Source organism: Canis lupus, chromosome X (assembly GCF_048164855.1).
Source record: "Canis lupus baileyi chromosome X, mCanLup2.hap1, whole genome shotgun sequence".
Taxonomy (NCBI): Eukaryota; Metazoa; Chordata; class Mammalia; order Carnivora; family Canidae; genus Canis; species Canis lupus.
Window position 1 is genome coordinate 89,101,506 of NC_132876.1, and position 13,646 is coordinate 89,115,151.

At 48.2% G+C, this 13,646-nt stretch overlaps 1 protein-coding gene across 13 annotated transcripts in view; it reads left to right on the forward strand.

Annotated features, from left to right (window-relative positions):
• The window catches only part of CASK (calcium/calmodulin dependent serine protein kinase), a 349,933-nt gene extending 336,512 nt beyond the window's left edge, over positions 1–13,421 (forward strand). For all 13 annotated transcript variants that reach the window (XM_072816975.1, XM_072816976.1, XM_072816981.1 and 10 more), the window contains 3 exons: positions 727–929; positions 8,141–8,224; positions 11,415–13,421. In XM_072816975.1, coding sequence (XP_072673076.1) covers positions 727–929; positions 8,141–8,224; positions 11,415–11,591 — 464 coding nt within the window. In that variant the 3' untranslated portion in view covers positions 11,592–13,421. The remainder of the gene's footprint in view (positions 1–726; positions 930–8,140; positions 8,225–11,414) is intronic.
• Positions 13,422–13,646: the final 225 nt, after the last annotated feature.

Sequence of the window (13,646 nt, forward strand, 5' to 3'; positions counted from 1 at the left end):
AAAAACAGGCCCTGTTTGGCTCACAGGCCATGAGTTTGCCAGCTCATGGTGTAGGTCTTTACTAACTACTGTGATCATATCTGGCCAAGGTCATTGTAGTCTCAGTGTAGTACACCTTCTGCTATATTCTAACAATCTCCTTTTGGAAGCTGCCATAGAGCAACACTATCCAATAGGACTTTCTCTGATAGTGACAGTTTTCAGTATCTGCACTGTCCGCTACAGCAGCCAGTAGCCACATGTGGCTACTGAACCCTTGAAATGTGGCTAGTGAAACTGAGGAACTGATCATTCAATTTTATTTAATTTCAATTTATTTAAATTTAAATGTCTGTATGTGATTTTCCTTTTTCTTTTTTTTATTCTTTTTTCCTTCTGCTTAAGACCTAACTGCATTAAGGCATACAGTAACTTATGTTAATCTTGGGTCATTTAGTGTCTTTCTCCTGTGGTAGCCCACAAAGGGATGAACTAAATCTCCTCTAGACACCAAAAAATTCACCAAATCAAACAACTAACCAGCTACTGTGGTCTGATGTCACACAGATAAATATGGTGTCGAGAATTTAGTTCTACAAAGCTACCAGGGATGGGACAGAGCACAAGACATATACTAAAGAATCCACAGCTTTTAAGAATAGATGGAGTTTGGGTAGATTCCACTGGGAGCGTCAGCTCATGAGCTCAGCCTTTTGAGCCTCTCTTGATACATGACTTTCTTTGCAGATACAACCAGACCTCCAAAGAAAGATGAAGAAAATGGAAAGAATTACTACTTTGTATCTCATGACCAAATGATGCAAGACATCTCTAATAACGAGTACTTGGAGTATGGCAGCCACGAGGATGCAATGTATGGGACAAAACTGGAGACCATCCGGAAGATCCATGAGCAGGGGCTGATTGCAATCCTGGACGTGGAGCCTCAGGTAACAAGTGGCCACTTGCAGACCCCATCAGCCTGCCTGCATGCTAAGTTCAGGTTCTGAAATCAAAAATGCCATCAGAACGGCATGGACCGCATGATAAATAAGCCATAGGACAGTAGTAGCAGTGCAGGCATCATGGGTTAAGAGTCTAGAATGCAAACTGACTTATCAGTGGGCTCAGTGCACACACCATGTATTTAAGAAGCAACAATATGCTCTTAGGAGATTCATTATACTCAGCAGCTCAATAAAAGTATCTGATTGGGTCCGTGCCTGCCAGAAATCTGACAATAATGTGACCTCAGGATGAGACTCTGGTGCTTTGTTATCACAACAGCCACCTTTCCTCTCTCAGTACAGCTCACGCTGGACCATTAAAGCCTCTGGCAGCATCTTCTGTTAATCACCAGCAGGGAACTCTGATCCTGGGGTCTGGGTCTGGTCTGAAATGCAGCCCTGGCTTTAGGAAGGCAAGCATGAGTGAGCCCAGGGGTTGCCAGACGGAGCGGGGCTGGAGACCTATGGTGGTTCTTAGCCTCCACCGTCTCTTTACTGAGGATGATGCCCAACCCCAGGCTAAAACTGGGAGGGATATGGAAAGCTTCGAGGACTCAGAGCCAGACACTAGGATGACTAGATAATCTGTAGGGAAGGCCTAACCTAGATGCAGTGGGAACTATCCAACTCGAAAAGGAGAAAGCCACACATCAAACATGTAAGGAAGCCAAACATGTGAGAGAGGCCTTGCATCAAAAATGCTAACAGGCTGGGGCGCCTGGCTGGCCCAGTCAGTAGAACATCCAGCTGTTAATTTCAGGATTGTTAGTTAGAGCCCCACATTGGGTGTAGAGATTACTTAAAAAAAAAAAAAAACACAGACATGCTATTTTTTTCATCTCTGAGGACAAATCCAGCAGAAGGGAGACTTAAAGCCCAGTAGAAAGGATATTGTAAACACGGAGCAAGTTACAGGAGACTCCTGGGCCTGCCATTTCTAAGACCAGTCTATGCCCCAAATCCCTATCACTTAGAAATAGAATTTGTATACCACCTGCTGAAATGGTCAACCAGCTTCCCATTTTGCTAGGCTTCCCTGGCTGTCACAGGCCAGGACGATCCCTGTTCAAGGGCACCCTATGAGGCTTGGTCCCCTAGCCATCCCTAAAGGGAGGAGGGAAACTGAGTCAGCACGGTCTGTGGGACCCATGGCCTGGCAGCTCAGTCACTCAGCTCCAAGATCCTACCATCATGGCCAGTGAGCTCCCCCATTTCCTTTCACAGCACCTGATGGGGTTCTTGAACTTGGAATGTGGTTAAGGGGTTGGGGAGGAAAGCAATAGAGCAGTGAACGCCATCCAGTTTACTTAGCAATAAACTTGGACCTCTCGAGAACTAATTATATAATGTGGAATATAGCTGGATTTCTGTTTAACTCCGAATCCCTCCTTACTAGGGATAGGAAAAATCTTCTGGCCAGGGGTGGCTAGAGGCAAAGTCTCAGTCCTGGGCCTGGTCTTCACCATCCTCTCCTTTGTTCCACACTGGTCTTCACCTGAATGTCTTTTTCTGCTGGTAGTAATGTCTGTAGCACTATGCTGGCTGAAGGGCTCCTCAGACCCCTCCGCATTACCCAGGTCCGTTTTCCAGGGCTTTCTGCCCTACCTGCCACTGCCACTGCCACCCTCCTGGTGCCCAGCTCTCCCCACACCCTTGCCTAGGCATGCATCGCTCTGCACCACTGAGTGGGCGTGCTGCGGCCTTATCAGGAAAACCACGCAGTCACCTTTACAAGTGACCCCGGGCCCCATAGCACCCGCTGCCCCAGGCTGGGCACTTTCCTGCTCCCCTTACTGCTGGATGAACTCACTGCATTCCTCTCTCCCACCTTCCTGTCCCTACCCCAGAATTGTGACTGCTCAGAGCTCCCCACCCCAGAGGGTGGGACCAGGGATCACCCAGGGCCTGCTCCCCTCATTGGCATGGTCGACCACGCTGGTCCCGGGCTCACCTGCCTGGGACCATGCTAGCCCACTATAGACTCAAGCCAGGGCCCTTGCCTCGGGGTGCAGCTGCAGACACCCACACAGTCCGCAGCCACTGGGCTTTGCCCTGCAGCTGCCCCTTCTACCCCACAGGCCAGGCAAGGCTGGCAGCCCACCTTCAGGAGGCCGGCTCCAGGAGGCTCTGTCCTCAGGACACCTTTCTCCTCACCCTTTCCCACCCCAGCCTGTGTGATCCCACACATACACTATATCCCACGGAGAGCTTGACTCAGCCAGCTTGTGTGAAACACTTATATTCCAAGTGTTGTGTCAGGAGCTAAGAATACAAATAAGCTGGTGAGGGTGATATTCATCCCTTGGTGTGCATCAAAAACTCCCCAACAGGAGAAATGCCATGTGGCGTTTTCAAAACCCCTCTCATGTCTGCCACTGCTGACTTGTGCACCGTAGGGAGACCACCCAGCACTGGTGCTCACTGAGTCTGGGCATATTATTCAGTGCCATCTTAGCTTATTTTAGACAGGCCAAACTGAACACATGTCTGACACTATATATGTTAAGACGTTGTGGTCCAACTTTAAATCTAGAGGGTCTTAGTAAAGATTAAACTAGAAGCAAACCAGTAACCTGGCTTCTTTTAAAATGAGAAGAACAGGGACACTTGGCTGGCTCTGTTGGTAGAGCATGCAACTCTTGATCTCGGATTGTGAGTTCAAGCCCCACATTGGGTGTAGAGATTACTTAAAAATAAGATTGTAAAAAGAAGAACACTGTTTGGCAGCCCTGGTGGCCCAGCAGTTTAGCGCCACCTTCAGCCTGGGGCGTGATCCTGGAGACCTGGGATCAAGTCCCACGTTGGGCTCTCTGCATGGAGCCTGCTTCTCCCTCTGCTTGTGTCTCTGCCTCTCTCTCTCTCTCTCTCTTCTCTTCTCTCTCTCTCTCTCTCTCTCATAAATAGATAGATAGATAGATAGATAAGATCTTTTTTAAAAAATTTAAGATGAGAAGAACAGGCTATGTTCCTACCATGCTGTGTATTTGGCAAACATGAGTACTCCTCCCCAACTCCTTGGAACCCTGAGACAGGTATCAGTAGCAACCTTCGTAGATGAAGAATCGAGGTGTACGATAACCATGACTCGACCAAGGTTTCACAACCAACCGAGAGGGAGGTTTGAGCTTGAACAGTGTTGGCCTGGGCTTTGGTTTTTGTACAGTTGGCCCCAGCCTCCTTTCACTGTTCCACCCTGGGAATCCTTAACCTCATCCACCTTGTATATAGTCGTATGATTTAAATCTTTTTTTTAATGTTTAGAAAAATCGATAAGGCAGTCAAAACCTGAGGAAGAACTATAGAACTTCTTTTTCATTGAAATAAAACCATGGCTCCAAAAATAATCTTAGCACCAGGGTGTCACCAGAACTTACCATGATGGTTTTAGATTTTCATTTTATTCTGGTTTATCTATTTGTGACTTTAAAAAGTTAACAGTAGCAGAGCATGTGTGATTTTGCTCTTGCCCATAGTGGGAAATGTTATCAGCAAGGGGTAGCCAGGGTAGCTGCTGTCTTGTTAGGAATCTGCACTTTAAAACAAGAGCCCAGTTCTGAGCTAGGGGCTGTTCTGTGAAAGATGATCTCTGGGGTCATTGTGCTCTTCCTTAAACCCTTACATTTTTATACAAAATGACTCAGACACTTGCCCTTATGTACTTTTTTAAGTTTGCAAAGCAGATCCATCTTAAAGCTATCTGCATTGTAGATACTTGATCAGATGCATTTTTGTTCCTTACACATGGTAACCAGGGATGAACTATTGGCCATATAGGTGCCGTAAAATCAATTTGTCTCCACAGAAGAGAACTAAAGACTTGACTTTAAATCTTAAACTAATGGTGCTTTGGCTGTTTGAATCCAACGTATTTTTGGCAGTCTCTCTATACTTTCCGTCCTCTCTGGGATTCAGAAAGCGATCCTTCCCTGTAAATACTAACAGATTTTGTATCTTGTCTTTAGTCAGAAAGGAAGAAGGTTTAGAGACCTTGAACCCTCACCCTCCCACTCCCCCCCCCCTTACCAGCCTGAGGGAATGGAATCCTTGTGAAGCAATTCCAGTTGCTGTCCCTGAAGCGACCCTAGACCTTGGGCTCAGAGACAACACTTGAGACCCATAGGTAGAGAGCAGAGAATGGAGACACAGTTGTTCAAGAACAACTTAGGAAATGTGTGGTGACTCCGCTGAAGATCTGAGGGCTACTAGACAAGAAAATCTCACTCCGGACTTGAGGGGCCTTTTCATTTTTGAAAATAACAGAGAGGGGGGGAGAAAATAACATAGGCTAGGAATCGAACATCAAAGCCCTGAGAAAGCTCCTGTAGCTACTATGATCAGCATGCAGGTTGGCTCTGAACTTCCTGGCAAGCAGGACAGAGAGGGGAGTATCCTGGATCCCATAATTCTCATCTCCTAGAAGTATGCCAGTTCTTTCTTTGGGATTACCTGCTGAGGGATGAGAACCTAGTCCTTGGACACAATCAGTGTGGCAAGCACAGCCTGCAGTGACAGCCAGCTGTGTGCAGTAAGCACGGAAGGACCCATGTCCTGATGGCTAAAGGCTTGGGGCCTACGTGCCGCATGGAGAAGGGGCACATGCAGGATGCTCACATTTGCCGTGGAGCGTGCTTTCCAGGGTTGCAATACAAGGGCAAGCTTTAGACCTTAAGATCTTTGAAAAACTGAGTGGTTGTCAGGCTGGGGACACTGAGCAGAGAGAGGATCATTCCACGCCTGGGGTGTCCGTCTCTGCCTCACCTGTAGTTTCCACTCCACATCAAGGCTGCACAGACTTCCCATCTGGCCCTCGAAGTAGTGTCAGGGACAGAAGCCGGGGTAGGTCCCATGCACTAGAACATCTTCCCAGCTCAGCTGCCCAGAGGCTGCCTGTGGTGGATGAGGAAACCTGTCCACAGACCCTGTATCCATCTTGTTTATGAGCACAGGAAGGATGGGGAATGGGCCATGGGGAGGGTGGAGAGGCCCAAAATAATAATGACAGAAAAGAGGATTTCTAAAGGAAGATCTCCGTTAAGCACGAGTGAGCTGTATATGCACTTTTCCAGAATGTTTGTTCCTTGCTGAAGTCTTCAATCACAAAAGGGTTGGCAAAGAAATTGCCAATTACCTCTGTCAAAAATGAGCATAAGCAGGCTCAGAGAGCTTTCTCACAAGGGGAATGTGACATTCACAATTGAAGCATTTTTATAGGACCAGTGAGACAATGGGCCAGGCTCCCATAACCCACAAGGCGATACTGTTCCTGAGATTCCAGAACCTGATCATAGTGCAAGAGAACCTTGCACTAGACGTTTATTATCCAGGTTGTCTCTCACGAGCCTGTATGTTCAGAGGCCAGGAGATTCCCTTCAGCCACAGAACACCGTGCCCTCTGCCAATCATAGGTGACACTTTTTCATTTTAGCATGAAGACTGTTTATGCTAGGCGCCATCCAGGGCAGGAAGGAGACAACCAAACAAGACCCAGCCCTCCCCCCTCAAGCTCACCCTCTAGTATCTGGGCACTTGCATGTGTGGTGCAGTGGGTACCCTGGGGGCACCCAGGAGGGGCACCTGAGCTAGCACAGAGCTCCCAAAGGATGAAGACAAAAGAACACTGGTGCTAAAGGATCACTCAGCCAGGGCAGGAGGAAGAATAGGGACGGAGAGTCTGGACAGAGGGAGTAGTAAGAGAAAGGCTGGGAAACCAGAGAGAGCGTGGCCCTTTCTGGAACTGGAAGTAGTTCAGCAAGGCCAGTCCATGGAAGGGAAGGGGCAGAGAAGGGCAGAGGGAGGCTGATGAGATAAGCACAGGCCAGCTCAGGAGGGAGGGAGCTGCCATTTACGGTGAGGAGTGTGCATTTTATCCCCAGGCCAAGAGGGGGTCGAGGGGTCTGAAGCAAAGGAGCCATACAGTGGGATTTGCCTTGCCAGAAGATCGGTCCCTCTAGCAGCAGGCTTTAGTACAGAGGCAGAGTGACCAGCCTGATTACTACTACAGTCAACCAGGCAAAAGAGGGAGGAATAGGAGTAGGACAAAGCACACGATTGAAAAGTCATCAAGAAAGCAAAACATGCAGATAACAGAATAGACACGTTAAATGCTCATATAAAGGACAGTAGAGGTTCCTCCCCACCGATGCAGACAAGTCAAGGACCTGTCAGTCTCTTGTGAAGTGTGTGCCTGCGGATGCAGGGTTCTGTGCTGTGGAGGAGAGTCCACAACCCGTAGGAGGCTCACGTCCTCGTGGCCGGGAGCTGATGAGTAATCCCTTACCCGAGTCAACGAGTCGGTGGACGTTGGCAAGGCTTCAAGGCTTCGGGAGGGAAGTGAACTGGCCTCGGGGCTCCCTCTCCCTCCCTGGAACACAGCATTTTCCTGTGGGCACAGCAACCCCCTGGGGCCACTGAGCTCCTTTAGCTGCTGCAGCCTAGGGCCCTGGACAAGGTGCCCCTGCCCACGGGGACCTTTCATCCGGGGGACTGTGAACACAGCCTAATTTGAGAGAGAGGGAGCACAAGCGGGGAGGGGGAGAGAGAGAAGCAAACTCCCTGCTGAGCAGGGAGCCCAACAAGGGGATCGATCCCAGGACCATGGGATCATGACCTGAGCCAAAGGCAGATGCTTCACCAACTGAGCCACCCAGGAGCCCCTGGTGTTGACTTTTCTGAGGGTAAGGAAGTCTGACTTATTCACAGGATTCATAAAAAACATCCAGTTGGTCAGCTTTCACTTGCTGATGGCTATTGTCCATCCTTCGGAAGGAAAGGAGTATGAGGGTTCACGGATAGAGCTGGTGATGTGCTGCTGCAGGGCTGGGAGTTTGAGTCAGAGGCTTGTTCAGCCAGGTGGTTTCGTACAGACTCGTTCCACAGCTGCACTCACTAGCTTTTTTTTTTTTAATTCAGTTAGCCAACATATAGTATATCATTCATTTCATCAGAATTCAGTGCCTCGTCAGTTGCCTATAACACCCCATGCCTATCCCATCCTGTGGCCTCCTCAGTGCCCATCCCCTCACCCCACCCCCTCCAGGCACCCTCACCTTGTTCCCTGCATTTGGGAGTCTCTCAGGGTCTGTCTCCCTCACTGAAAACTGAATGGGAAGTTCCTCGTTTGTTCATCTTCTGAGTCTCCCGTGTTTGGTCCGCAGGCGCTGAAGGTCCTGAGAACCGCCGAGTTTGCACCTTTTGTCGTGTTTATCGCTGCGCCAACCATCACTCCAGGTCTGAATGAGGTAAGGCCTGGTCCATTTCCATGGCCCATCGTCTTAGGGACCCGTGGGCGCTGTATGCTCCAGAAGGAAGCCCTGACTCTGCCAGGCAGCCGGGCGGAGGGGCGGAGGCTGGCCAGGCTGCCTCCGCTCCCCAGGGGGCCCCATGGAGCAAAGCAGCAGCCCCCACACCTTGCCCCCCAGGCCAGCCCTCGGCCCCTCTGCCAGAGGAGAGCTCCAGGGCTTCCCTGACCTCGGCCCAGTGGCAGCCTCTGCCCTGGGACCCACGCAGTCCCCAGAGATGAGCCAACCTAGAAACCAATCCCATCTGCGTCTTGGGCCAGCTCAGCTCAGCTCAGCGGTCTGGAGCAGTGCCTGCCATGGTTGGTGTCCCCCTCTAGTACTCAGCTGACTCCGAGGGCCTTCTGAGGCTGGGCAGATGCTAACGTGGTCAGCACATCGGTGTGTGTGGTCAGCACATCGGTGCCCACCTGCTGCAGGTTCACTCTTAAGAGGAGACTCCGGCACAGAGTGACCCGTTGCATCTGCCAGGTAGAGAAACCAGCAGAGGAGAGGGCTCCTGGCTCTGTTCAGCTAACACCAGCTAACCCCACCCAAGCTAGTTGACAGTACAATTGAGCCCTAGAAATTTGCACTTTGCATACCTGTAAGGAAGATTAAATCTTTACATGTCTAGGTTACTCATCTTTTTAGTCATTCTTTTGCAAAAGCTATATGCCTTTGTAAACTCAACTTTTCCATCTTCGTTGATACACCCACATGTTTGAAGCCCCACAGTGCACTTAGCGCTTATCCTTTGGTTGCCGTGTATTTTTCTTGAATTATTATCTTTGCTCTGTTTTGTTTTTGTCTTTGCCTATTTTCCTGCCCTTTTACTAATTTTCCATAGCTGCCAAAATGGTGCAGAAAATTGCCTGTAAGTACCAGCTAGGAGGTGACGAAATACAGCCTTGTTGTCTTTCCTAGATTTAGAATGTAGATCTTTTCTTCCCATAAACCCTGGCTTTTGCTGTTAGAATAGAGGCATTTTGTTTTCACTGAGTTAAACCCTGCTCCTGCGTGAGGCAAGCCTTCAGACAAGCTGTGTTGCCAAGGAGGAAACCGACAAATATAGCTTCATCTTATATGATCCTTAAGAGGAAAGCTTTCTTTTTCTGTAAAGAGAGAGCTACATTTAAAAACTGATGCTGTCAGCCATAAATTTTCTCACATGTTTTCATCAGCCTGGCTCTCTGAGCAAATCATAAACTCTGCAAGTGGTTTCTGAAGCCCAGGACTGTGGTTTTCAGTGGAATCCCCGAGCCGGGAGAGTGACGTGGTGGGAACCGGATCTCCTCAGGCTGGCAGCAAGCACTCCTGTCCTTGGGTGAATGAGCATTTCCCAAAATTGGGCTTCTCCATTGTTGGTTGTAAAGTGAAGCCAAAATGAAAATACCAGGCTTTTCAAGCACCAGCAGAAAGCGTGTTGATCTGACCTTAGGAGATAGTGATCAACTGAGGTCGCATCTACACTGTGCTAGCTAAAGGCCAACATCTGAGCTCACCCAGTCCCACTTTGAAATCCCAGTAAAAGACGGTGAAACTTGGAGGCTGCCCCTTTCAGAGGGTCCTGATAGAATGGGTGGGGCTCTCAGCTTCCCCGGTGCCCATCCACCCACACCGTGGTGCCATGATGGGATCAAGTGACCTCACTTTTGATCCCCTCTCTAGAGAGTTGCACCCACAGACCAGGGCTCTTCAGGGAGGGTTTCTCACAAATAATGGATGGGCCTCAGGTAAGAGGAGGGGTCCCAAGCAGCTGCCATGGCTCCCAAGTTACTGAAGGTACCACATGTTCTGGGTTTTCTGGAGGTGCGTCTCTGGCATCACCGGCCTCCACTTCCTAGTAGAACAGCTTTCCATCTCAATTACAGATTTACCACTCATCAGACCCTGTAATGGCCAGTGTCAGCCAAGGGCTTGCTCTCTCAGTACTGTCTGGTGGGAAGCGCTTACTGTGTACAAGGCACAATGCCAAGTGCTGGGCACAGCGATGACAGGGCACACAAGACACGTTTACTGTCTAGTAGGGAAGAGAGATGCTAATCAGATCAGCAGGTAGGGGTTGTATGTAGCTCCATGTATCTAGGGTAGGGCTCAGCCCGATACCTCACCTACATAGTGTTGGGATGGCAGTGGGGGGTTAGTTTGATTCACAGAGTTCTCTGGCTTCAAGTTTGAATCTGTCCATTGAAAGTTCAGCATCACAGTATCCGCCCCATGAAGATCCAGAGGCCGACTTTCTGGTGGCCCTTAAGAGATCCTGATCTTGAAAGAACTGCCATCCAGAGGCTAAAGCGAAACTCAAGACTCGTGTGACAAACTAGGAAACTGAATTCCCTCCTCCTGTGGGCTCACCCTGAGGAGGGCTCTCAAAATCTGCAGCAGGCTGGAGGCGTTGAGGGAAGTCCGTTATTGCAGCAAAGCCCCCAAGAGTTCAGTAGCTGCTTTTCCTTCAGAGTTTTTTCCCCTAAGAGGTACGAGTACTTCTGCCTGGTGACATTTGTCTGGCCATTTCCAATGGCTAGACCACTTTGAGGGGATTCATCAGATGCCGGTTGCCATCATAACTGGAAAATGGCCTTATTTCATCCATTATTTGTAACATCCAAAAAGCTTTTGCCTGGCATCCGCTGCTGTTGAGTGCAGGCCATTATATGTAATTGAATTCCTGGAACATGTTGGACCTTGAAGTAGAAAAGGGAAAAATGCAACTTAATTTGTTGGCCCAAGGCAGCAGCTTTTTGATGCAAGTACAGCTGGGCTCTAGGGCCCGGGGACCAAGGGTGGGGGGCACTGGAGCCCTCGCTGCCAGCTGGGAGACCTCCCGATGGGGCAGCTAGGCCTGGGCGTGCAGGGCACTGTGTGTATCCAGGAGGGCCTGGTCCCGTGCGGGGTGTGACATGGAGCACCTGTTGCATGGGGCGCCGCCAGGCTGCAGCCAGTCCTCTAGCCCTGCCGTCACAGGGGCTCATTGTCAGCTCAGTCACGAAGGGGACTTTGGCCTTGTGCCCAGATGCAGCACCTCAAGGTCTGGCCTTGACCATGTCTGCCACTGGGAAGAACAGAAATGTGGAAAGAGCAAGAATCTGACTACTCTCTCCTCTTTGCTCCTCCCTCCCCCCGCCCCACCCCCTATCCCTTCACCATTTAGGATGAGTCTCTCCAGCGCCTGCAGAAGGAGTCTGATATCCTCCAGAGAACATACGCACACTACTTCGATCTCACAATTATCAACAATGAAATTGATGAGACAATCAGACATCTGGAGGAAGCTGTTGAGCTCGTGTGCACAGCCCCACAGTGGGTCCCGGTCTCCTGGGTCTACTAGGCCTGTCCCCAGATATCTGACGCCCACCCGGGAGCCACCTCATCCGTGGAAAAGTCTCTTTGTTATCGGCCTTGTGTCAGCAGGTCATGGTCCCTAGAGACTACCTAGTTGTAGTGTGACCTCCATTTATAATTATTGTCATGTCCGAATAGATAGGAGGAGAAAAACAATTACACACTAATTTAAAGAGACAGTATCTTTTTTAATCAGTTCTCCTAAACTTTAATAAAATGTATCTTTAAATGTATGTATTATTCAATCCTTTGGAATGTTATATTTTTGGAAATCATAGCTTTTTATTTCCAAGGCCCCTAAAAACTGCACAAAATAGATGCTGCTTTCTATAATCTATTTTAATAATAAACAATGATTCTGTTACCTTGACTGGGGGTGGAACACTACATTCTTTTTAGAGTCTGATTTTATGGATTGGAATATCTTTCTTTCCTTTATTTATTTGAAATAATCAGTCTAGTGATTACAAAACAGTCATAAATTTTTAAAGGCCTTTTTTTCTTTTTTTTTTAGACTAGTATTTTTTTTTAAGTCCTTTATGTAACATCCAGACAATGTGATACTGTCTCTTTGAAGCACCCTGTAAACCTTTTAGAGATTTGAAGTTGGGTCTTGACTCTTAATGCATGTGGACAGTCGCGAGCGTTTATGCTGTCGGTGTGTCTGTGTTGGACAAAACAATCTGTAATCTACAGCAAAGTACATTCCGTTCACGGGGCACGCCCAGGGGAGTAAGAATAAAATGCTATTATGACTAAGTTGTAAACCTATGCACATCCCTTGCATTTCGGGCAACTTTATAAAAAAAAAAAAGAAACTGATTTTTATTAATAATAATCCTGTAGTGAAATGTGTTTGTAATTTTGTCTCAATTTAATTTGTTGTAAGGTGGGAGGGGGAGTTGCTGGTTTCACCATTTCAGATCTGTGTTGTCTGAGAGTATTAACGTTTTAATTAAGCAAAGAAATGAGGATTTTTAATATGTATGTAATTGTTTTAAAGCACCCATTTTAAGAGAATATACTGTGCAATGAAGAAACCAGTTTAGGCACTTGCTATAAACTGAATTATTCCAAAAGAATAATCTATAACAGCCCTGTAAATTCCTTTAAAATGATAACTAACAGGACAGTTTGACCAATTTTTTTTAAATATACTTCCTTTTATGTGTTCAATAATTAAATGCCTTTGGGTCCTTCATTTCATTATAGATTTGTTCAGGTTTACAAGCCGATGATCTTTTAGATTTTATAATTCGTTAGATGCTCACTGAACCATGGAAGGCCCAGGAGTGACTATCAGTTGGCAGGACAACAAGATTTTCTGCCAGAGCACAGCTCGGACCACGTCGGGCTCCCAGAGCGCAATGCGCCCGAGGACCACCCATGTAGTGGAGGCCATCTGTGGTTTCTCCTTCCTCTTGCTATATCCCTTGGCACAGGAGAATCATCTGTCCATGTTGCTTTAAACACATGAACCATCTCATCACCCTTCCATGAGGTCCCATTCTTCTAATACAGGAGATGCAAGCTAGGGTTTTCCAACTCTTGGCCAGAGGTCAGTGGAAGACTCTTCGTTAGGGTGTCAGGGTGTAAATGGTTCTATTAACCTGGGATCCTTGAGAACGTACCATCCGGGTCGCTTCTTGTCGGTTAGAGAGCCTCATCGCTTTGTGCCTTGGCAGGATGTGCAGGGTTTGTTCTGAGCTGAACGGCTCCTCTTGAAAGACCACACAGAGAAAGCATCTGTATACTCCTTTTAAGGTGTCACCCTCCTCTCCCACCAGCTCTTATTAAACGATGATTTTTCTTTTTCTCTGATGTTGTCCTTTGTCGGTGACTGGATGAATTTGCAACTTACCAGGTGTTGAGTGACCTGCTTCTGTTGAGGCCCCACAGCAGGGTGACCAAACCACCAAACCAGGGCCACCCTGGATGGAGAAGGGAAACCTCAAGAGTTGTTTCAAGCTGTGTTAGGATTGATTTAAATCTAACTGATGCCAAGGCCAGTCATTCCTGTGATGGTATTGACCACAATCTG